Source organism: Conger conger, chromosome 13, assembly GCF_963514075.1.
Source record: "Conger conger chromosome 13, fConCon1.1, whole genome shotgun sequence".
Lineage (NCBI taxonomy): Eukaryota > Metazoa > Chordata > Actinopteri > Anguilliformes > Congridae > Conger > Conger conger.
In genome coordinates, this window is record NC_083772.1 from 30,436,519 (window position 1) to 30,458,338 (window position 21,820).

Genomic DNA, 21,820 nt, shown 5'->3' on the forward strand with positions numbered 1-21,820 from the left:
CCCATTGCTTTATTTACGTTTCCCCTTCTCCGCCCCCCCTCCTCCTAAACTCCTCCCCCAGAGTGTGTACCCCTCCAGACGTTCCACTCACACTGATGACTCCGCCCTCTTCATGGTAAGACTGAACGGAGTGACCAATCCTGACACCCTCCACCATTCTTCCTCTCCTTAACCCACCAATGACCTCTCACTAACAAACCCCTCCCCCTCTGTCTCTCAGCATGGACATTGACTGTTTGGGTTTCTGCTCTGTTCAACGGAGATGGGTTTGCAGTTACTAACCAGCCTTAATATTCTCTCAGTCTCTGTCTGTGTGTCTGTAGAATATTCTTGACTTCATTTCCTGTCTCACTTTTCCTATAAAAAGGTATGCATGCTTTTATTTAGTCCTGTATGTGTGTGTGTGTGTGTGTGTGTGTGTGTGTGTGTGTGTGTGTGTGTGTGTGTGTGTGTGAGATTGTGTGCATGCTTCACTTGTATGCGTGTGGATAATATGATGTGAAAGGATGGTACACTAATATGCAGTGGTAGACATTGCTGAAGACAGAGCCTCACATCAAACTGTGGGTAATGGAGCAATGATGTCACGCTGCACTCTATCCAGCCCACACTGGTGTAGCACTGAAACAGCCCTGCTCATATGGATTTAGTGCAGGAAACCTCCTCAGACTGTACAGATTAGCCTTTATATTTAGGATAATTAAAGTCTGACTGCTCAGGGGAGGGGTCATTTGGCGTGTTTTCTGACTGTGAAAGAGAATCTCTTTGGGTTTGTATATTTCTCCCACAGTGCACTGCTCTCAGGGGCCCAGAAGCTCCATTGCTGAAATGTCTGGGCGGCTGTTTGGCTTGCTTAAACTCTCTGTAGGGTGCTTTGCTCCTCTCTGTCTGTCCCCTGCCGCTAATGCTAACTGTTTTCATTAGCAGCCGTTTCCAGAGGGACCTGCTAACCTCTCTCTCGCTGTGCAGTGCTCTGCTTGCCAAAGCTGAAAACGTCTCCTCTTTCCTCCCTCTCTCTGTCCCTCTCCACTCCTCTGTGCATTCCGCCGGGCCCAGAGCGGGTTCGAGCCCCTCATGGTGTTTGAGATAGACACTGACACCAACACTATAAAGAGGAGGCCTGGTACACACAAGCAGGTGACTGATAGTGCAGAACGCATGTATAGACACACACACACACGCATACACACATGCACGCACGTGTGCACAAACACGCTACATATTCTCGAGTAGAATCATGTACATATTCACATATTTGCAGTGAATACTGCACGTACACAGGCACAAGCGCACTCTGGGAATAATGCTCTCTGACTCACGAGATATTGGCAGACGCCTTACACACCTCACGTACATACAGTGCTCCAGAACATACTGAGTATAGGCACATGTATACACATGAATGCACGCAAACACACACACACACAAATACGCACGCGACACACACACACTCTCATACACACACACACACACACACACACACACACACACACACACCTAGTTGTGATTTGTGTCTGCTGCATGCTGTATCTGTTCTTACTGCTTCATTAACAGAGCAGACGTGTCTGATGTTCTGCTTCATTAACAGAGCGTGTGTCTGATGTTCTGCTTCAAAATCAAATAACCCACTCTTCTGTTCTCTCTTTTTCTTTCTTTCTCTCCCTGCTGTTACATATGAAATTTACCATCGCAAACCATCTTTATTCTCCTTTCTTTATTATTGTTTCATCTGCCCATCTTGGCCTGCATCGCCCATTTCATTCTTTCATCCCTCCTTTCTCCCCTTTCTCCGTTCTTTTCCCTTTCCTTCTCTCTCTGTTCCCTGTTTTACCCCTCGCTCCCCTCATCCCAGTCTCTCTCTGGGATGTCCCTCGATGGCTGTCTCTCTCACACTGCCAATGGCTCCGACGCTGCCCCCCTCTGTCCGCTGCAGGTACTGCACCAAGCATGAAGCGAGTGGCTGTTGAGAGAAGCTGTGCCTTCTCTTCCTGTTCTGCATCGGTGTGTGTGTGTGTGTGTGTGAGTGTGTGTGTATGTGTGAGGGAACACTGTGAGAGCTGACAGTATACAGTGAGGTCCGTATGTATTTGGACAGTGCTCCAATTTCTGTTCTTTTGGCTCTACTCGAGCACATTGAATTTGAAATATTAATGAGGTTAAGGTGCAGATTGTCACCTTAATTTCAGGGTATTTACATCTATATCAGGTGGTCCCTGGCGGAATTGCATCCCTTTTAACACCAAAAGAACAAAAACTGTACCACTGTCCAAATACTTACGGACCTCACTGTAGCTGTGACATTTTGTCTGGATGATGATTGATAACGTGTCATAATTCTCCTGCTCCCCTCCCACCCCCCAATGTCTGTTCAGCAGGGTGAGGAACGCCCCCCTCTCTCTCCTACAGGTAAGCACCTCACATTCTCCTTCCGTTTGTGCACTTGTCATGCTGCAGGGAATGCTTGCTGCATAGACCTGGGATATGAACCTGTGTGCACTGGTATGGATGTCTGTGAATATGGCAGTACAGACATCTCTGTGCCCAATGGCGAACGCATCACTTGTGTGACAGCACAGTGAGACACTCCGCCGAGGCTCAGAACTGTCTCTACATCTCCCCAAAATACACACCTGCAGTCTCCCTCCAGACCTGTAGAGGGAAGCACTTTCTCTCTAGGCTGTGTTAAGCAGGGACCCCTACTTAACAGTGCCACTCCTCCTCCCATTTGCCTGCTTCCTGTTCCCTCCCTTAGCCCTCCAATCACCCTCCTACCCTGGCCCCAATGCTATGCCCTGTCGAGGGCCCGCCCAAAGACCTGACAGCCTCCTGTGTCGTCTCGGTCAGAGAGAGGAGAAGAAAAGAGGTAGGTTTCGTGACACACAGACACATCTTTCCCTCATCCCTGCCTGCATACTGTATTGAATCTTACAAATATGCAGTGTGTGGTTATGCTGTGTGTTTTGAGTGCAAGTGCATGTGCCTTTGCATGTGCCCTTTCAGAGTTGATGTAGTTTGATCCCCCTGATGACTCAGCAGAAGGGAGTGTCACTGTGTTGGATACCGGCGAAATGTTCTGAAGGCTAAAATATACACCTTTTATGATGGCTGTCAAGCACTGACAGCCAGTAGAGTACAGTCAAAATTGTGTCCTGCTGCTAGTTTTACTCTCAGCCAGAGTTTTAGGGTTTTAGAAAAAATTTAGTTCCTACATTACCATCTAATGCTTGAATATCTAACAATTCTTTGGTAATTTTACCCAATGTTGGCATTGTATAATTTTTGAATTAATTATCTATTTGACTTCATTTTGTTTGTGGCTGTTCTTAAACAATATACTTACCAGTATTTCAAGTCTGGATACCGTACACCAAGTCGCGCTGGTGTAGGATGCCATTAAAGTATGTTTTATTGTGAATTAAGCTTCTCTTTGAAATTATCAAAATGTGCCAAGACATAGCAGAAACAACTAAATATTTTGTACATAAGTAGGCTTATTATAGCTTTTGAACAACATAAAGTTTTGTTTTGATTGGAAACTTTCCACGTTACCAAATACTTGGTTGAATATGGAACACTTTTTGGTCGTTTTCTGGTTGGACCCATATTTGTCATTGTATAATTTTTGAATAAATTATCTATTTCTCTTCATTTTCCTGGTGGCTATTCTTAAACAAAATATCTACTAGTCTTAGAAGTTTTGAAGTCATACACAAAGTGGACTAAAATTGCCACGTGTATAGATTTAGCATATTTTAATAACCATAACTTTTTTCTGAGCAGGATTATGAAAATCATAATCTGATCGTAGACAGAAATTTGTATCAGAGTACACAGAGTATACATTCAGGGCTTTCCCTGCTTTAATGCCCAAGTTATGATGACGCTCCAAAATCAACACAAACCTCAATTTCAACTCGCAAGTGACTTTTTGAGTGCCCACCCCCCCCAACAAATCCCATGAGGCTAATGTTTTAGCATGTTCTATATTGAACATATTCAGAACATTTACACAAAGTTGGAGCAAAATTGGTCACTCCCCACACCTGATGACCCTATGTTACTCAGTTGAATTGCTGCAGAGAACAATGTCTGTGTGTGCAAGAAGAACTCCGTTCCTCCCTTTCTCACTTCCCTCTTTCTCATTCTCTTCCCTCTCTCATTATTTCCTCTCTCACATTATCTCTCTCTCACTTTCTCTTTCTCTCACAGGAGATTTGGGGGCCCAGCAGCCGGAGTCAGAGGAGTCCGGCCCCCCTCAGCCTGAGGGCCCCGTGGGAGAGGACGCAAAGCTGGTGGAACAGCTACGCAAAGTGAGCAGTGACACGCTACTACCACACACCACCCGCACACTACTGACACTCACGCTCAGTCACACTGTACACACACTGCTGTCCTTGTGTCACGCAGTGCACATCCCGTCACATTGTATTCACACAACACATCCTGTCATGTGATGCTCACAATGTAGTTCTGCTGTTCTCAGTGTACACAGAAACTACACACCTCATGTACTCAAAAAGTCAAAAAGACACTTTTTAAATATTTTTGAGAAACGCTTGTATAATAGCAGGAAGGTACTCCTGCAAGCACCCAGTGAGATGCAGTGGGTTGGGGGGTAGAAGGATACATCCCCTGACTGATGCCTGCGCTTTCTCCACAGAACATCGAGTGCCGGCTGAAGGTAACACTACCCAGCGACCTGGGGGCGGCGCTGACGGATGGGGTGGTGCTCTGCCACTTGGCCAATCACGTGAGACCGCGATCAGTACCCAGCATCCACGTGCCCTCGCCTGCTGTGGTGAGTGACTGTGGATAAGAGGTTACAGCTACATTTATGAGCCCCAAATTATCCTTGCAGTTATAGTTTTACTCATGTTGGTGTCATATACGTATACGCTAGATTGGAGGATATTAACCGCATATTGACCCTGTTGCTTTTGAGTGTTTGAAGACAGCAAATGTGAAGGCGGTAGACCTCGCTATTCCCGAACAATCATGCCCCCCCCCCCCCACCGAAAAACAAAATCTCAACTGTTTTTATCTTAGGGGGCTTAGCCTCCCCAAACCAGATCGTAGCTATGCCCCTGTGTATGTGTGTCCATCCTCTTTCAGTAGTTTTGGTTGTGGATGCTGAGTTCATCGCCTGCTGTTGTCAGTGTGTGATATTCTCTCTGTTGGCCTGTCCGTCAAGCCCAAACTGACGATGGCCAAGTGCAGGCGGAATGTGGAGAACTTCCTGGAGGCGTGTCGCAAGATCGGGGTCCCACAGGTGAGCCTGACCCAGATTCGCACAGACTGCTCTTAATGTCTCTTTTACCCACTGAATTAAATCAGAGGTGAATAACCTCAGCTTACTGCCACTTGTCTGCTACTAACAAGATCTTTCTTTCTCTCTGCCTCTTCCCCTTCTCTGACACCATCCTGCTTCTGCTCTCACTCTTGCCTTGCTCTCACCTTCCTCTGACTCCTCCTCACCTCCGCCTGGTCCTGGCCACGCTCGGGGCAGGAGCGCTTGTGTTCTGTGGGGGAGGTGCAGGGAGGAGAATGGGAGCGTGTGTACAGGGTGGTGGAGGCCCTGCTGTCCCTCGCTCCCGCTCCCCTCCCCTCGCCCCCGGCTCAGCTGGCTGGCTTCGCCCTCTTCTATCTGTCCATCATGTCTCTGCTGTGCGCGCTCTACTGCCACCTGCTGCCCAGCTTCTGAACTGCCGCTGCTGCCCTCCGTCACTGGGACCGCGTCCACTTTAACCTCCATACGCTGTCCAGCACCGCCCGGTCCAGAGCACGCAACTACACACTCCTCTGTCACACACGAATACACACACTCCTGTGTCACACACACAGATACACACACTCCTGTAGCACACACACTCCTCTGGCTCACATACACATGAATACACATACTCCTGTGTCACACACACAGATACACACACCCCTCTGGCTCACATACACCTGAATACACATACTCCTGTGTCACACACACAGATACACACACCCCTCTGGCACACACACAGATACACACACTCCTCTGGCTCACATACACATGAATACACATACTCCTGTGTCACACACACAGATACACACACTCCTGTGTCACACACACAGATAGACACACTCCTGTGGCACACACACTGATACACACACAGATACACACAGTCCTGTGTCACACACACAGATACACACACTCCTGTGTCACACACACAGATAGACACACTCCTGTGGCACACACACAGGTACACACACAGATAGACACACTCCTGTGGCACACACACAGATACACACACTCCTGTGGCTCACACACGGATATACACACACTCCTCTGGCTCACATACACATGAATACACATACTCCTCTGTCACACACACAGATACACACACTCCTCTGGCACACACAGATACACACACTCCTGTGGCACACACAGACACACACACTCCTCTGACACACACATGGATACACACACTCCTCACACAGACGGTACCCCTCAATGCCTCGCACTCCCCCACACTCTGGCGGACAGGCGGAATATACCGGAAAAGCACAACCGTGAAATGGGACTTCCTTTGCCTTAAAACAGACAGCGCAAGCTTGTCTGTGAAAGCTGCCATCTGTAAATCCAACTTTTATTTACGTCTGATTTTCGTTGCCAAAGCCATGTATTGGTCTTGCTGCCGTTGTTCCTGGCTTTTCCTGGAACTGAAAGGCAGAGAGCGTGGCTCAGTTTGTTCTTGGACCTTCAGCCCCTCAAAGCAGTCTGGACCTGGCTGGGAATTTTGTGTGTCCTGTGCTGCTCTTCCCTGCACCATAGCCCCTCCCCCTCCTGCCCTTGCCCAATCCCCTCTGTGCCTTACTGTGTGTGGGTGTGTCATGTAAGCAGCCCAATTACCCCCTGTCCCCCACCCGTCTGTACCAGACCAAGATAGTGCCATTCGACTGGGGCTCTTACACCCCATACCCCAATAAGGCCAGTTAAATGGGCAAACCAGAACAGGGTGAGTTAGCCGAGCACAGTGCCAGAGCGTACCTGAGCGCACCTGAACCTGAAAGTATTCCTTCCTGCCTGTGTTTCTGCTGGTTTTGAGTGGCGTTTTTTAAGTGTGTATCGTTTTTTACGCTTTGAAAGGAACGTTGATATATTTTCTAAAATGTTTTTTCAATTATTCCGGATTATTATTCTTCAGGAGAGGCCCAAAATGAAAGCCAGTGTATGGATAAGCTTCCAACTGCCCACCTCCCCCAACACACTGGCTTGATTAAGCCGATGGCAGTTAACCAAAAGTCACCCAGCACTAAACCTGCACAGTGTCTGTACCGATTGCCTGTAACTCCTGTGTGATGGTTACCTACACTTCCCACATCTCTGCTCTTAATAAAGATCAAGGAAATACCTGCTACATCTCTCTGTGTCTGTCCCCGCAGATACTTCCCACAATCCTCTGTGTGCAGACTTTACCCGCACAGATCTGTGACTGAGTCACGCTCATGGCCGGTCATATCCACACAGCCCGTCAGCGAGGAAATTCTCAGCTTTCACCTCTTTGACTGATGACAACAACAGCCTTCTGTTGATTGATTTCTTCACACCTACAGCCTTCCCTTTGCCCCTTGTACTCACCCACACCTGTCCCTCAATGTTTGTCTTTTTCCATAAGCACTCTTTCGTTGCTTTTATGTTTTGTTTTATTCTTGGTTCCTTCTTATTTTCCCTCAGTTTTGATCAGCCGTTTGTCCATTGACCATGTTTGGTTCCTTCTTATTTTCCCTCATATTTTTGATCAGCTGTTTGTCCATTGACCATGTTTGGTTCCTTCTTATTTTCCCTCATGTTTTTGATCAGCTGTTTGTCCATTGACCATGTTTGGTTTCTTTCTTATTTTCTTTTATTTTCTTCCCTCGCCCCCTCACCCCCTCATCCCCCACCCCTGTGGTCCTCCCCCCACCCCAGACCCAGCTGTGTCTGCCTCTCCACATCCTGGAGGAGAGAGGCCTCCCCCAGGTGGCTGGGACAGTGAGTGCGTTGCTGGACCTGGCCCCCGCTAAACACTCCCCATCCACTTCAAACACCAGCGGCACGTCAGCGGTCATGTAGGACCGACCGACAGACGGACGGACGGACGGACGGAAAGACACACAGGAAGCCTGTGGTTCAACTCCATTACCCATCACGCCCTCCTCCATCTCACACCTGAAAGAGACTGAAAACGACTGCCACAGACACTGCCCTAGCCCTGCCCCTGCGCTCCCCTCCCAAGTCACAGTGCTCTCTGAGAAAGCCACTGAGACTGGGGCACTAGGACCGCCACGCACGCTTGCCGGCCGAGACCTCCCAAAGCACAGGTGAGACAGACGGGGGAGGAGGATGGAGGAGTGAGTGACTCACAGTGAGTAGTGCATCCACATCCAGAGTAGCCATTCAGAAGAAACTGAGACAGACTGACTTACGGACACATTAAGGCACGACCACTGCAGACATGCCCCTATTGAGAGATAGGCTGGCGTTGGAGATAGTTTTTATCTTCTCTCCAACTCATACTTTCAAAAACTACATCTCCCTGCTAAAGCAGATTTTTATCCATAGCATATTTCTGTACCCTACAATTATCATGTAATAATTCCACATTTTTAACGTCAAAGGGTGGAGTCGTGCTGTCTGCCATTTGGACCTATGCGACAGGCGTGTCACTTTATCCCAAGGGGGTCACATGACTCCAGTCGTCAGGGGCAGTTTTCTGCAGCTGGCCTGTTAAGTATAGTTGTGTTGATAAGAAATGGTTGTGTAATAAGTGAAAGATTAGACTGACCCAAAGATGCCCCTAAGAACCCTTGGGCTTGTGAAGAGTGGAGGTAGAGGGCGGGGCTGGGGGGGGGGGTGTCAGCTCTACGCCCGAGTCACGGCTCTAGGGATCCATTTTGTACATATTTGCATGCAGAACTGCATTTCGGGCATTACTCTCCAGCCTCCACTCTCACAGCATGTAGTAAATCGGTTTTATCTTTTTTTTTTTTAAACATAAATAACTGTTAAGCAGCCTGAATTCAGCATATAATGGAGAGATGAGTAACACACTAAAGCGACAGTATTATATGGGTAGAAATATGCTGTTTTAAAAGCTTCGTAGAACCCTGTGTACACTTTGCACAGACCTGCAGCACAGAGCCCTTGCAGTGAGAATTTCAATTGGTGAACCACAGCAACGCAGTAACACTGAGAAGAGTGGCTTTTTGTGCAGAAGAGAATTGGCTTGTGGGGTGTAAAGTGTGTGTAGAAGCAGTCTGCTGAGCAGGTGTTCATGTGTGGCCCAACACGCTCATAGCAGGGCGGCACAGACCTCTTCAGATACAGGAGTCACGCTCTGTAAAACAAGGGGCTGTTTGGCACAGGCGTTGTGAAATTAGGGAGTGTAAAATGGGTCAGCCCCCTGCAGGGGTGGGCTCATTTCACATTTTTTGTTGAAAGGCGTCCTTCATCTGTACACCAACCTGTCGTTCCTCTTCCCTGGTTTCCACGGTGAAGCTGCATGGCAGCACGTTTAAGCTGTTTTACACCGAGCTCATTGTATGGACAGGTCAGCACTTGGGAGTCTATCTGTCAGTGAGTCTGAGTCAGTGCTTGTACTTAGTGAGTCTGATTCAGTGCTTCTACTAAGTCAGAGTGAGTGTGAGTCAGTGCTTGTACGTAGTGAGTCTGAGTCAGCGCTTGTACTAAGTCAGAGTGAGTGTGAGTCAGTGCTTGTACCTAGTGTGTCTGAGTCAGTGCTTGTACTAAGTCAGAGTGAGTGAGTTAGTGCTTGTACGTAGTGAGTCTGAGTCAGCGCTTGTACTAAGTCAGAGTGAGTCTGAGTTAGTGCCGGTACTAAGTCAGCGTGAGTATGAGTCGGTGCTTGTACTTAGTGAGTCTGAGTTAGTGCCGGTACTAAGTCAGCGTGAGTATGAGTCGGTGCTTGTACTTAGTGAGTCTGAGTCAGTGCTTGTACTAAGTCAGAGTGAGTCTGAGTCAGTGCTTGTACTTAGTGAGTCTGAGTCAGTGCTTGTAATAAGTTAGTGAGCCTGAGTTGCTGCTTGTACTAAGTCAGGAAGAGGCCTGCTTATCAGATTGGGTGTTGCTGGTATTGGACAGAAATCACTGGCCTACTTGTGAGTGTGCGATTGGCTGTGATTGGCAGTGATTTCGGGGGGGGGGGGGGTTCTCAGCTCACACATCTCCTGTGGTACTCATATGCTGGGCTCACCTGGGGAGTGGCCAAGAGTTTAAAATACAGAAAATAAAATACAGATGTAAACACGTTTTTTTTTACCATTTTAACTTGCTTTTTTATTGACCTTGTTCTTTGAAAAGGGAAGTTAAAGGTGATTGATTAAATGGTTATTTTAATTCTGTATAGATTTCTCACGATTATCCTTTTTTTACGAGTAGGGTGGATGCTCACAGCGATCATGTGACACTACAGCAGGGTTGTTCCCTGCATGACTCTGTACAGTAAATAAATACATTCCATACGTTTATAAGTATGTAGCGCTTTCAGTTTACTCTGAAGGACTTCTTTCCTTTACAACAGCCAAACATTTTTCCTTTTCCTTTTGTGTTTCCTAATGAAATACACGCTCCCTCACCCCACAAGCACTCTTTGGTTTTAAATAACAGGAGGAAAAAAAAAAACTAAAGAATGTTCTGGAATGAACATTTTAATGTTATTTTTAAATGTATCAATAAAAGTTTCCCACTTCTGCCGTTGTGTGTTTTTCAGGTCTTTTGAAGGATCAGTCCCTGCTCAACCAGAATAAGCACAATGTGCTTTATTCTTCATGGCATAATATGGGTTAAGGGGGTAAATAATCTCTCTAAACATGAAAACCACATAATGAAAAAAATGAACATCTTGATAAAATTCTGGAATTACAGCCATACACAGGGAGGGCCCAGGACTGAGGTTGGGAACCACTGATCCAGACTACATTATTAGTTATTCTTTCAAATTATGAATATTATTGAATAGTTATATTACTAAAAATGCGTCAACATTCAAAGTATAATTCATCCACACATGTTAACCCCAACACAAGTAACACTACACTGATTAAAAGCTTTCTGGAATCATTGAGATACTGCTGAGGTTGACATTATTGTAACAGTTTCTGCACCGTTCGCAGGCACACATAATGGAAAACTGGATTCTTTCACTTCTTCTTCTTCTTGCCTTTTTTGCCCTCCTTGGCTTTGGGCTTCTTGCCCGTCTTGAAGGGGCCCAGGCCCTGCCGCACCATGCTACCCCGCCACCAGGACTGGACCTGAGAGAGGAAGCCAGAGAACAACCATAACTATTTTTACATAAAAAAATTTTTAGTTTACATTAAAATAAAATAAAAAGGAGGTAATGCTTTGAGAGACAGGAGCTGGCCATGGTTAAGGTAGAGGGGTTAGACGTGAGAAGAGGTAAGGACATTCATTGTTAAAGTGCACAAACACAGGTTTAGGCCCAGTATGAGCTGCCCTACAGACCTTGATGGCAGCAGCCCACTCCATGTCCTCCTTCTCTCGCTCTCTGCGAAGATTCTCCTTCTCCACCCGGTCTGCGATCACCACCTGTTCACTCTCCCTGTACTGAGTCACACAGTGCCATCACTGCCCAGATCCACACATCCGCCCACAGCATCTATCAGTGATCACTTCCTGTCCTGACTCCAGTGCTCTTATGCCGAGGCTATGCAACATTTGTTCAATGTGTTTATGTCTGCATACTTTTCAGTGTACTCCAGTTCTTGTGGCCTGCTCCTGCATTGTGTTGTGTGTGTGTGTCTGCATGTACATATATACGTTGTGTTTCCTCACCTGCTTGGCCAGCTCCTGCAGCTGGGCCAGGGTGCTGGCTCTGTTGTTCTTCATGGTGTTGAGTTCCTGCTGCTTGTCCTCCATGTCCTTCTCATAGCGCTCCATCCACATCTCCAGCTTCTCCTCCAGGGCCTGGGCAAGGTGTACCAATGCACCTGAACCCCAAGTCTCTTCAATCCTCACTTCTTTAGAAATGCTGACACCCTTTTAGGGACTGTATTTTAACAATTCATCTTAAGTAGAGGTTCATATAAATACTTCCATTATGAGCATACACAATGTGCCTACAGAAAAGATGTACCCAGAAAATATGTATCCTGTGAACTAGCCAAAACGCTGCTGGTCTGTGAAAATCAGAAATGCTGATTCACATAAGATTACAAAGCTGCAGAAAAAACAATCTAGGTGGCGTTCAGGGAAAGATTTCCAAATATCGAACCAATCAGTCTATTACCGATACACCCAACCAATTGCATCTTGTTACTGACAGTCTCAGCCCAGCTTACACGCATTCACTTCCTCTTTGACCTGGTTGTACTCACTGACTGGTCCTCTTTGAGGAATCTCTCCATCTCAATGTGAGAACATCTCTCCTCCTCCAGCTTCTGCTGCATTCGCTGTGAGGACAGAGAGAAACTCTGTCACTGATGAGCACAGAGCACTGATAGAGCACTGATGGAGCACTGATAAACAGTTGTTGCTGAAGGAAGTAGGCATGAAAGGAGTGGTGTGAGGTGGACCAGGGCCGGCCAGGCTTTTGTGTGCTACAGTATATATGCTTTCGGAGCAGTGAAAAACTGATTCAGGGTCGGCTAAAACAATACAAATCCCAACCCTAATCACTGACCTAAAGAGAAATCATGCATCCAGAATCAGTCCTTAGAGAAGATCCAGCTACACTGTAAGATATTGTTGTTTTGAAAGCAACTAGATAAAGCTAGGGCTTTCTTAAGGCATAGACCTTCAACTGTCATTTTCCCATGGTTGTATTCCATAAAATCTAATTCTGTTGGCTATATTCCCAATATATTCATTTTGGTCATGTATTATTTGTGTGTTAAATTCTGCTGATTGGGGTACTCTAGGGAGACATCAGTGATGTGTGAGATCCAGAGCTGATCCAAAGGAACACAGATGTACTGGCACACAGAAACAGACATATGCTAGCATGTGTGGATGTACACACACTCACATACACACCATGAGCTCTGCCTCCAGTTCTTTTTCCTTCATGGAGTTTAGCTTTTGTTCCTGGTACACCTGCAGCTCAGAGCTTCTGCTCACATACTTCATCTCCAGCTCAGTCCTGGCCTTAGTCTCCTGCAGCTGGTCTTTCAGGTGGGCTATCATCTCATCACACCGCTGGGGAGAGGGGGGGGGGGGGGGGATCTGTTAGCTAGCCGTTTCACATTTGAATTAAAACAAACAAACAATGGCTGATTTATTTTACCAAGTACAAGGAGCTAAAGTGATTCCACACTTGTGCGTACACCCAGATATAATTATTATATGAAGTAGCTTCTCTGTATTGTTCACTGGTGTGTAGAGAATTCATTTTTATAATAAATCCATTTTCCTTATTTAATAAATGTTGGTAACACTTAATTTAAACCTCTCACTATAACGCTGTCATCCACATGACATAACAGCTGTCACAAGATAGCATCGCAGATGAGGTCAACTTATAGTCAAATGATATAAAACTTATTCTTTTATCGGTAAATGTTATGACGGATGTTACTGCCATGAGAGCGTTGCCTAAATGTTAAATAACCTTTAGTTTTTATTGCATTTAGGATTGATTTCGATAATGCATCAACTTTTCTGCCTTTCAGTATGCTCGCATCAGCATGGCATTTTTAGCAACTGCACTTTGTAAGAGTAAATGTTATTCCTATAAGAGCGCATGTATTCTCTTCACAGAATCACTCATTGTTAAATTACTGTCTTCCAAAATGATAAAATATAGCAAAGTACAATACACTTAACTATAAACTGTGAAGCCAACAATAATGCACCACTAGGCACACAAATGCAATTCCAGGTGATATAAGGAGGACCTAGAAGGAACTCTTTAATCCTATTCCTTAGTACATTAGCACCAAATGTGATTCATACAAGAAGATTTGTCTCCTCTTTTCCCTTGTCTCCCTACCAAAACCAGTAAGGGTGATGTTTTCTCCACCCAGATAGCCCAAACAAACTACTGGAACAGTTCAGTGTGTGTAGTGATGGTATTTTTCAGTGTGTGCAGATATATCCAGTTGCCCTTGGTTACCTGCAGCTCCACAACCTTCTCCTTGCGGATGTCCACCAGCTCTCTCTGCAGAGTCTTTGTCCTGCGTCGACCCTCCTCCTCTCTGCAATGCAGATGGGGGGGTCGCGATGGTCAAAGATGGTCAGCATTTGCATATACTACATTTCACCATTACTCCTGAGGTTGCACACTAATAGGCTCCTGTGATCAAAAGGTTACTGCTTCTTCGGACAGTCACTTCAGGGGTCAGACCTGAGGATGAAGTCTCGGATTCGAGCCTTCCTCTCCTTTTCTTCTTCTATGGTGGACAGCAGAGTGTGGAATGTTCCGGTCACCCGCAGCTCCTTCAGTAGGTTTGTGATCACTTCGGCCACAAAATTCCTGAATGTCAACAGGGGACATATTGTACAGTGGCATGTCCCCTCTCTGCATGTGTACATTTGGTAACTAAATGAAGAGTTACCGACTCATCAAGTTTTCTGCCATGATTGACATTACATATAAGTATGTGGAATTGTTTGAAAGACATTGTATGTGTGTAACTTACCTGTCATACTCAACCTGGGCCAGGGAGTCTGATGGCACCCCTGCCCCCTCCGCCTGACATTGCTGTGCCGCCTTCTTTCGCTGCTCCCACATCATCTCAATGTCCAATGACACCATATAGAAAGAAGGAGAGATGAGAAAGAAAGGTAAAGAAAGAGTAACATGTAAAATCATTAGTCTCTCTTTTGTTTCTGTTGTCAAATAATATACTGATCCACATTGTCTTAGACAAAGGGAAGCACAATGAAACACACAGTATCTCCACTGACAATAAACACCCATAGGAGAAAGGCCAAATGACACAAACATTATACAAACAAGAGGGTCCAGAGCAGAAAGGAGAGAGGGACGTGGCAGTACCACAGAACTGTGGGCAGTACAAGTACTGTCGACCTCCAGGTGGCCCATGCTAGTGTTGGGCATGATGTTTTCCAGCACGGCCAGCTGGTCCTCACAGTCCTGCAGCACTGCGATAAGTCTCAGGCGCTCTACCGATGACCACTGCTCTGCCATCCTGCTGAACACAGTAGTTTTCAGACTGTTCACAACTATTTCCTTCAGCATTACACAATGTAATAAACAATGCTGAACACACTGCCATACAATGCTGAACATTTCCTTCACATTCAACTTACTTCAAGGTGCACTACAGCACAATGGCTCCCTGGATGCCTTTGAGTCAGGGTGCGGGTCTCTGACTCAGAAAAGGTTGAAACACCTGTCCTAGGCAGCTCAGCTCGCGCTATGTGATGGAACAATTGCATCTCAGTGCGAACAGTCGGACACAGGGATCGCTCTTAATAGTATAGTACGCTCAAACATAAAACTTGCATTACGGCCAAAGAAACTAGACATGTATCAATGCATCAGTCCAGGAGAAATTGTTACAACTTACCGGTTGGTCAGAGCAGATCCCACCATAGTAGTTAATTCACTATGGCTTTGTATCGGTGACCATAGCAACAGATCAGAATACAAAATAAATAAATAGATTTTTCCTGCCAAAATGTGGCTACAAGTAAATTAGTCAATGTTATGCATTATGTTTTGCTAAAAGTTCATTTATCCGTGAAGAATATTTTTTCATAATAACATAATAACGTATTTTATGATATCGACGTATATTACGATTATTATTTCATTGTTTAAATTAATATGGTTAAGACAAAGCGAAATATTTTAAATTAATGACAGTTTTAATTGTACTGAATGAATAATAGAATCGAAACTTCGCTGTAAACTGTGCGAAAATATACTTTTAGTCAGGCACTGCTTTTGGCACCGACGAGGTTTATTTCCCAGCATGCCTAGAGTACTTCCTTTTCCTCCATCTTTGTTAGCAAAACAGGTGAGGGATACAAACGGCGATCTAATTTAATGATATTTAATAGTTATAAAAGTGCATTCTGAGTATAATTCCCCTCTGTTCATATAGCTATTGTTCCCTTGTTTGAGTATACCCCACTATGTGTGCAAATCTTCCCGCGATGGCTACGATAATTGGCGGATTTAGGTGGTGTGGGCTTTTAGCTAAGCGGCTCACAGGCGCGTATACTGGTCTTTCAGTTACATTTAGAATTCAGTGAAGTCACACGACTATTTTCGTGAATTGTAATTCCTCAAATTTGTTATTAAAAGTTCATTTAATGGCCGTACATATAAACGGTTCAACTATTTATTTGCCATTTGTATGTGATGTAGCCAGCTAAATTAGCTTGCTAATAGTGTAGCTACAACGTTAGCTCGGAAGTTCCTCTCCGTTTTTTAACCATAACGTTATGTCAAGGTGCAAGTTGTAGCTAGCTTCCGAAATATCCCAAAGTTTAGGCATACATATTTTAGTGTGTTCATTGCAATGTGAGGTGCAACGTGTCATTCATTTTCTAGTCCCAGGAATATATTGTCACCAGTAACGTTAGCTCGCTAGTAAATGTATATTGTTGTAACTCGTCTTTTATGTACCTCAGGTTTTCCCCGGACCTGAACATTAGACGATCAAAATGCCAGGAAGGTGAGTACAAGGCTGAAGCAAATGTATTTGCCCGTAAACCTTTCGTCTCAGGCCTTCGGGTTACATACATGCATTGCTTGCTAGCTAGCTTGGTAACATGTCCAGCAACATGTGTTGGGCGAGCAGTTATCACGAAGTCATAGTGAATATATGCAAGTGACCTGATGTTCGGCACTGTTCTTCCGTGGCTGTAGTCTTACGCCAACCAGGGGCTTTGGAATTTGGTTGTTTTTGCTTGTTGCTTTGGTTGAGTATTGTTTGTGTACTCGAATGACTCCTAATTAGTTATTGGTGATGGTATTGAATGTGAAACGTGACTTTGAATTTGATTGTTTTGGTTACTATATGCCTTGATGGCAGTCGTGTTGTAAAACAGACTTCATAAGAGGTCTTGTGCTTACCGGTATGCAGCAGTAGGGGCTATAGGAAGCAATACGGCTTAGCCTGTCAAACCATGACACAGGGTAACAACATCCTTTGGTACCTACCTGTGGTACATTATCGCTTAATAATTCTGTTTGGTTTCTTGTACTATAGCTGAGGCAGATCATTGGTGTTGCACCAGGAATGCAAGCATACATATAGGTCCTGGGCCTGTGTTCTTACAGTCTCTGAGAAGGCTGATCTAGGATCCGTTTTGTGTTTTGTTGTAGATAAGGTTAGAATGTGGACTAGAGTAACTTGGAAACCTGAATCACTCCTACTCTTCAGACATTTTGGGAATACCAAGCTGTGGTCTGATGTAGTCTGCATCTTTCCCTCTCCTAGACTGTGGAGCAAGGCTATTTTCACTGGGTACAAGCGCGGGCTGAGGAACCAGCGTGAACACACGGCCCTACTGAAGGTGGAGGGGGTGTACACACGCGATGAGACCGATTTCTACCTGGGCAAGCGCTGCGCCTACGTCTACAAGGCCAAAAAGTGAGTAATCAGCTGAGCCCAAGTCATTTTGAGCAAGTCAAGTCATACAGGGCGCTAATGAAATGTATTAATTCATCAGCATGAAATCAACAGTTTATTAATTCTGTCATTCATCTTGCCTTGCATGTAGTCAATAGGTCAGCTGCAGTCAATGTTAACTTTATAATTGTAGACCTGGGGTTGGACCCTGAAATTATTTTTTGAATTCCTTTTGAACATTAGCTTAGTTTTCAAACAGACAAAGAAACAAAATTGTGCAATTTGCATATTTTTTATAGCTTTGTACTTGTAGCAGTTTATTTAGAATGACATTGGTATAGTAGTTAGCTGTTTGTTCAGCTTCTGAAGAGTGGGTTAAAGTTTGTAGTGCATCCTCCAAGATCTGTCAGACACAATTTGCATATGACCGTTAGTTTTTTTTTTTTGTTGGTATGTTTTATATTCAAACACAGCAATACTCGCTCAAGACGCTCAGCTTAGCTGACATACCTGCACACGCACACGTTACCATAGTGACAATTTAACTTGAGTGAAATGCTCAGTGCTCAGACAGTTTTGTGGTTAACTAGGAAAAGAATAGCCCAGCAAAAGAATCTCGAAAGTATATAGAATTTTTATTGACCTTGTATTAACAAGCAATTCAGCCAACTCCAAATTAATTCAGTCATGTTAAGTCATTTTTGGCGACTCGAGTCTCCAACTCTGGCAGTCGGTACAGTCCATTTTACTGTATGCCTGGGCTGCATTCAGGATGGAAAAAGCATTGTTACTTTTTGCCTTGAACACTTGTCTTCTGTCAACACTTGGGAACATTGTGCAACAGCACTTTAAGATTCTGTTCTTTATACATTGGTACAACAGGAAAAAAAAGTGAGCGCTGCATTTAAAATCAGTCTCATATGAAGTATAGTCGCCCTTTCGGCTGCCAGAGTGACCATACTTCGGAACTGGATTTTCTGAGCTGCTCATTATGTTACGGTCTTATCTGCAGCTCTTTTTTTTGATAGAGATTTGAGACATTTTTTTGTCAGTGCAGCCCTTGCTTCTGACTTCCTGTGGCCTGGATTCAGTTAACGTCCCCGTTTAATCACAAACATTTAGTTATTTTCTGTTCATCTCATTTGCTGGGAGTGGGGAACTGCATCATGCTCTAAGGATGTACTCATGATTATTCGTTTGTGGGACTGAATGTGACAGAATCTGCTATTTTTCATGATTAAATCTAAGTAAAGTAGTCATTAATATGTGCAGCAAATAATCCCTATTAGACCTGAAGTGGCTGTAGATGCCAACAGGTTTATACATCTTGGTGAAATTTAAAATCCATTTTGGTCAACTGAAGTCACTGGCTTGCATTGCTGTCGTGTGTGGATGCAGGTTTCTTGTGTGTAGATTAGCAAACCATCTGCAGTTCGAATGTATGTGAGCTCAGTTATCTGAGCAGTGGAGTTGATGGTCCCTCTTGTGCTCTAGGAATACAGTGACCCCTGGGGGCAAACCCAATAAGACGAGAGTCATCTGGGGCAAAGTCACACGTGCCCACGGCAACAGCGGGATGGTGCGCGCCAAGTTCAGCAGCAACCTGCCCGCCAAGGCCATCGGGCACAGGATCCGCGTGGTGAGTGTCTTCCTCTCTTCGTCCGGCAGCCCTCCATCCCTCCCTGCTGTGTCCTGTGCCATTACATGCGCGACCGGTGTGGGTCCGTCAACCTTCTTGGCTGTCCAGTCTGCATTCTTGGTTTTTAACACAAGTTTGACATGAAATTAGTGGCTAGTGAGTGACTAGATTCCATATAATTTGTTAGGATACATGTGATTGTGTGGGTCTGAGTTCTGGTGCTGGAGTTGGACAGAGCGTGCTCAGATCCATAGTTGAGCGTTGGGTTTCCTCTGGATGTGGCCAGCTGCTGTGCTCGTCTCGTTACTGTCTTCTCAAGCACCGTCAAGGTTTATAGTGGGGATTTGTCCCCCTTCCCCATCTTTTAAGTGTCAGCTGGAGCAGCCCTGAGGAATGAAGTACCTCCAGGGGCAGAGGCTTACTCACCCCTTTCCCTCCCTCTATATAGGACAACTCCTGCTTTTCCTTGTGGCTGCTAATTTCAGCCATCTTAATTGGTCTTCCTTTCTCTTGCCCTCCTTTCCATAATTACATTTAATTGGATAGCATCTATTTTACCCATCCTTTTTGTGCTTTGGTCCTGTCTCTCATCTTTACCCGTCCTTATGTTGTTGCTTTCCCGTTTTCACATCGACATTATCGATATAACATTGGTGCCCTGCCCTGGCTGCATTAAGTGCCAATGAATATCAGTCACTGGTGATTTTAGTCCTTATTTGAATGTACCAATTAATCTACTCGCATGCTTGTTTAGCTGTTATCAGAGCGTCACTGAAGCATGAAAATGAAACTTAAGTTTCACATTGGCATCATTGAAAGTTCCTGGCAATCTTCATTGTTAAAAGAGGAGGGGGGGAATGGAGGAGTTGTATGTTTCAGCTTGGGAAATGCCTCCACTTTCTGGAAAGACCGTCAGTTTGAGATGAACATCTTAACTTTGTAAAGATGTTTGTAAAGCCTCTTAAAAGGTCTACCGTTATAAATATGGAGTCTGTGGTTCATGTAGAGTGTGTTACTGTGCTTTCTGGATACTCACAACCTTCTCTCGTCTTTTTCAGATGCTGTACCCATCACGGGTGTGATGTGCTGTGATGTACATACAATAAAAGTCTGGTCTAAGTTCTTTGTGCAACGTGGTCTTTGTGTGCTTTTGGTGGGGTGGGGGCTTTGCTCCTGGGCTTTGAAGGGGATTGGGGTTTAAGGGCCTTCCTGTCTCGCTTCTCTGGATGATGCTGTGTTTGTGTGCTACACGAACAAAAGAGCACTTGTTTGTCACGCAGTTCATGGTGACCATCAAATTGTCACTGCTCACCCCTGAGATTACGCGCTTTGTACATTGGGTCACACTGTATTTGTGGTGCATTTACGATGTTCCTGTTCGAGAGAAGTGTTTCAAATTGCGAGGAAACAATGAGGCAAGTGCAACAAAGGCTCGAGTGTGCAGATGCTCTGTGTTCCCATATTCATAATAAATTTAGTACGCTGTAGTCTGTTTTCAGTTAAGGCCTTTGTTTGGAATACTGAGTTTGAAAGTGTTCTTGTGCAATTTTTGTCTGTGTGCACTTTTAGAAGCACACTGCAGATTTCAATGATTTCAACTGTCTGCTTTTAGTCCTGACTTGAGCCCCATCTCCTGTCATGTGCCTGGAAACTCAGGGATATTGTTTATGTAAACATCTGGAGCATCCATCTTTCTCCTCAAACTCATCACAAGGTTTACAGTTGAAGGATTGGAGGTTGGAGACCACTGACCTAAAAAGGTCAGCCGGTGCCTCACTGCAATTAGTATGGTAAACTACATAAAGTTGAGTACAAAAATTAAAATGAATAAAATCTGACCTACAAATCTTTTTGTTGAAAAATGTGTAGAAGATTGAACATCAATATATGAGCAGAAATATTTTTAATTTGCTGTCAAACATGGAGTGCGATAGGAAAATTGGCTTATTGAGGGAGAATATAGATATTGGTGGGTTGTGCCTTCATATCAACTGGTGAAACTGACAGCTTGAAAGCTGGCCTCTTGCTCTCATGGCCCTGTATCCATAGGCCTAGACTGCAGTCCTTTGTTGGACTAGCCCTCGATCAGTCCCTGTTGCTATTCTGCACATCAGTGGTCATCTACTTACACTCAGTGACCACTTTATTAGGTGGACCTGTACGCAAGCTCATTAATTCAAGTATTTAATGAGCCAATTATGTGGCAACCACTTGACACAGGTTGAGGTTCAGTTGTTAAGACCAAATGTCAAAATTGTCAGGAAATGTCATTGAAGTTACTGTGGAATGACTGGTGCCAGACGTGATGGTTTGAACATCTCAGAACCTGTTGATCTCCTGCAATTTTCACACACAACAGTCTAAATTGTGGGTGAAAATGCTTGCTTAGTGAAGGTGGTCAAAGGAGACTGGTTCAAGCTGAGAGGAAGGTGACAGTCCAAAGATCCATGTGTTTTACAACAGTGCTATGCAGAAGGGAAACCTCGTATGGGCTGCAGCAGCAGAAGACCAAAATATTTATATTGTTCTTATGACTGCCGAAACTATCCTGATTATGCCCATTACCTGATGACCAAGATCTTTCTAGGTTTGTATTAGCACTGAGTAGCTGAATATTGTGTAAAAACTGGGATGCAATGATGCTAC

General features: G+C 44.9%; 3 protein-coding genes across 6 annotated transcripts in view; 2 read left to right on the forward strand and 1 right to left on the reverse strand.

The window, feature by feature from the left end:
• The window catches only part of lrch3 (leucine-rich repeats and calponin homology (CH) domain containing 3), a 26,449-nt gene extending 15,727 nt beyond the window's left edge, over nt 1–10,722 (forward strand). Inside the window, 7 exon segments of the mRNA XM_061218045.1 lie at nt 62–115; nt 2,373–2,406; nt 2,753–2,863; nt 4,210–4,310; nt 4,661–4,798; nt 5,192–5,269; nt 7,940–10,722. Coding sequence (XP_061074029.1) covers nt 62–115; nt 2,373–2,406; nt 2,753–2,863; nt 4,210–4,310; nt 4,661–4,798; nt 5,192–5,269; nt 7,940–8,083 — 660 coding nt within the window. The 3' untranslated portion in view covers nt 8,084–10,722.
• On the reverse strand, nt 10,324–15,914 carry iqcg (IQ motif containing G). Of its 4 annotated transcripts, none has more exons than XM_061218048.1 (11): nt 15,520–15,914; nt 15,260–15,366; nt 14,985–15,138; nt 14,626–14,720; nt 14,331–14,459; nt 14,100–14,181; nt 13,022–13,183; nt 12,364–12,438; nt 11,822–11,953; nt 11,492–11,593; nt 10,324–11,280 (listed from the first exon to the last, which is right to left on the reverse strand). In XM_061218048.1, the coding sequence occupies exons 3-11, from the start codon at nt 15,135–15,137 to the stop codon at nt 11,170–11,172; spliced, it is 1,041 nt and encodes a 346-aa protein (XP_061074032.1). In that variant the 5' UTR covers nt 15,138; nt 15,260–15,366; nt 15,520–15,914; the 3' UTR covers nt 10,324–11,169. The 4 variants fall into 4 exon arrangements, with proteins under 4 accessions (XP_061074032.1, XP_061074033.1, XP_061074034.1 ...); XM_061218049.1 differs by having other exon boundaries at nt 14,988–15,141; XM_061218050.1 differs by having other exon boundaries at nt 14,626–14,705; nt 14,985–15,141.
• On the forward strand, nt 15,868–20,293 carry rpl35a (ribosomal protein L35a). The gene is made up of 5 exons (XM_061218051.1): nt 15,868–15,972; nt 16,592–16,635; nt 17,404–17,556; nt 19,030–19,174; nt 20,233–20,293. The coding sequence occupies exons 2-5, from the start codon at nt 16,625–16,627 to the stop codon at nt 20,254–20,256; spliced, it is 333 nt and encodes a 110-aa protein (XP_061074035.1). The 5' UTR covers nt 15,868–15,972; nt 16,592–16,624; the 3' UTR covers nt 20,257–20,293.
• Nucleotides 20,294–21,820: the final 1,527 nt, after the last annotated feature.

What these genes read in the sequence shown, in the direction of transcription:
- iqcg (XM_061218048.1), bottom strand. Translation starts at nt 15,137, where the DNA reads ATGGCAGAGCAGTGGTCATCGGTAGAGCGCCTGAGACTTATCGCAGTG. An exon ending in AACTGGAGGCAGAGCTCATG is followed by an intron (nt 12,439 to 13,021) that starts GTGTGTATGTGA and finishes CTGTCCTCACAG; the next exon opens with CGAATGCAGCAGAAGCTGGA. An exon ending in TCCTCAAAGAGGACCAGTCA is followed by an intron (nt 11,954 to 12,363) that starts GTGAGTACAACC and finishes CACCTTGCCCAG; the next exon opens with GCCCTGGAGGAGAAGCTGGA.
- rpl35a (XM_061218051.1), top strand. An exon ending in TACGTCTACAAGGCCAAAAA is followed by an intron (nt 17,557 to 19,029) that starts GTGAGTAATCAG and finishes CTTGTGCTCTAG; the next exon opens with GAATACAGTGACCCCTGGGG. An exon ending in TCGGGCACAGGATCCGCGTG is followed by an intron (nt 19,175 to 20,232) that starts GTGAGTGTCTTC and finishes CGTCTTTTTCAG; the next exon opens with ATGCTGTACCCATCACGGGT.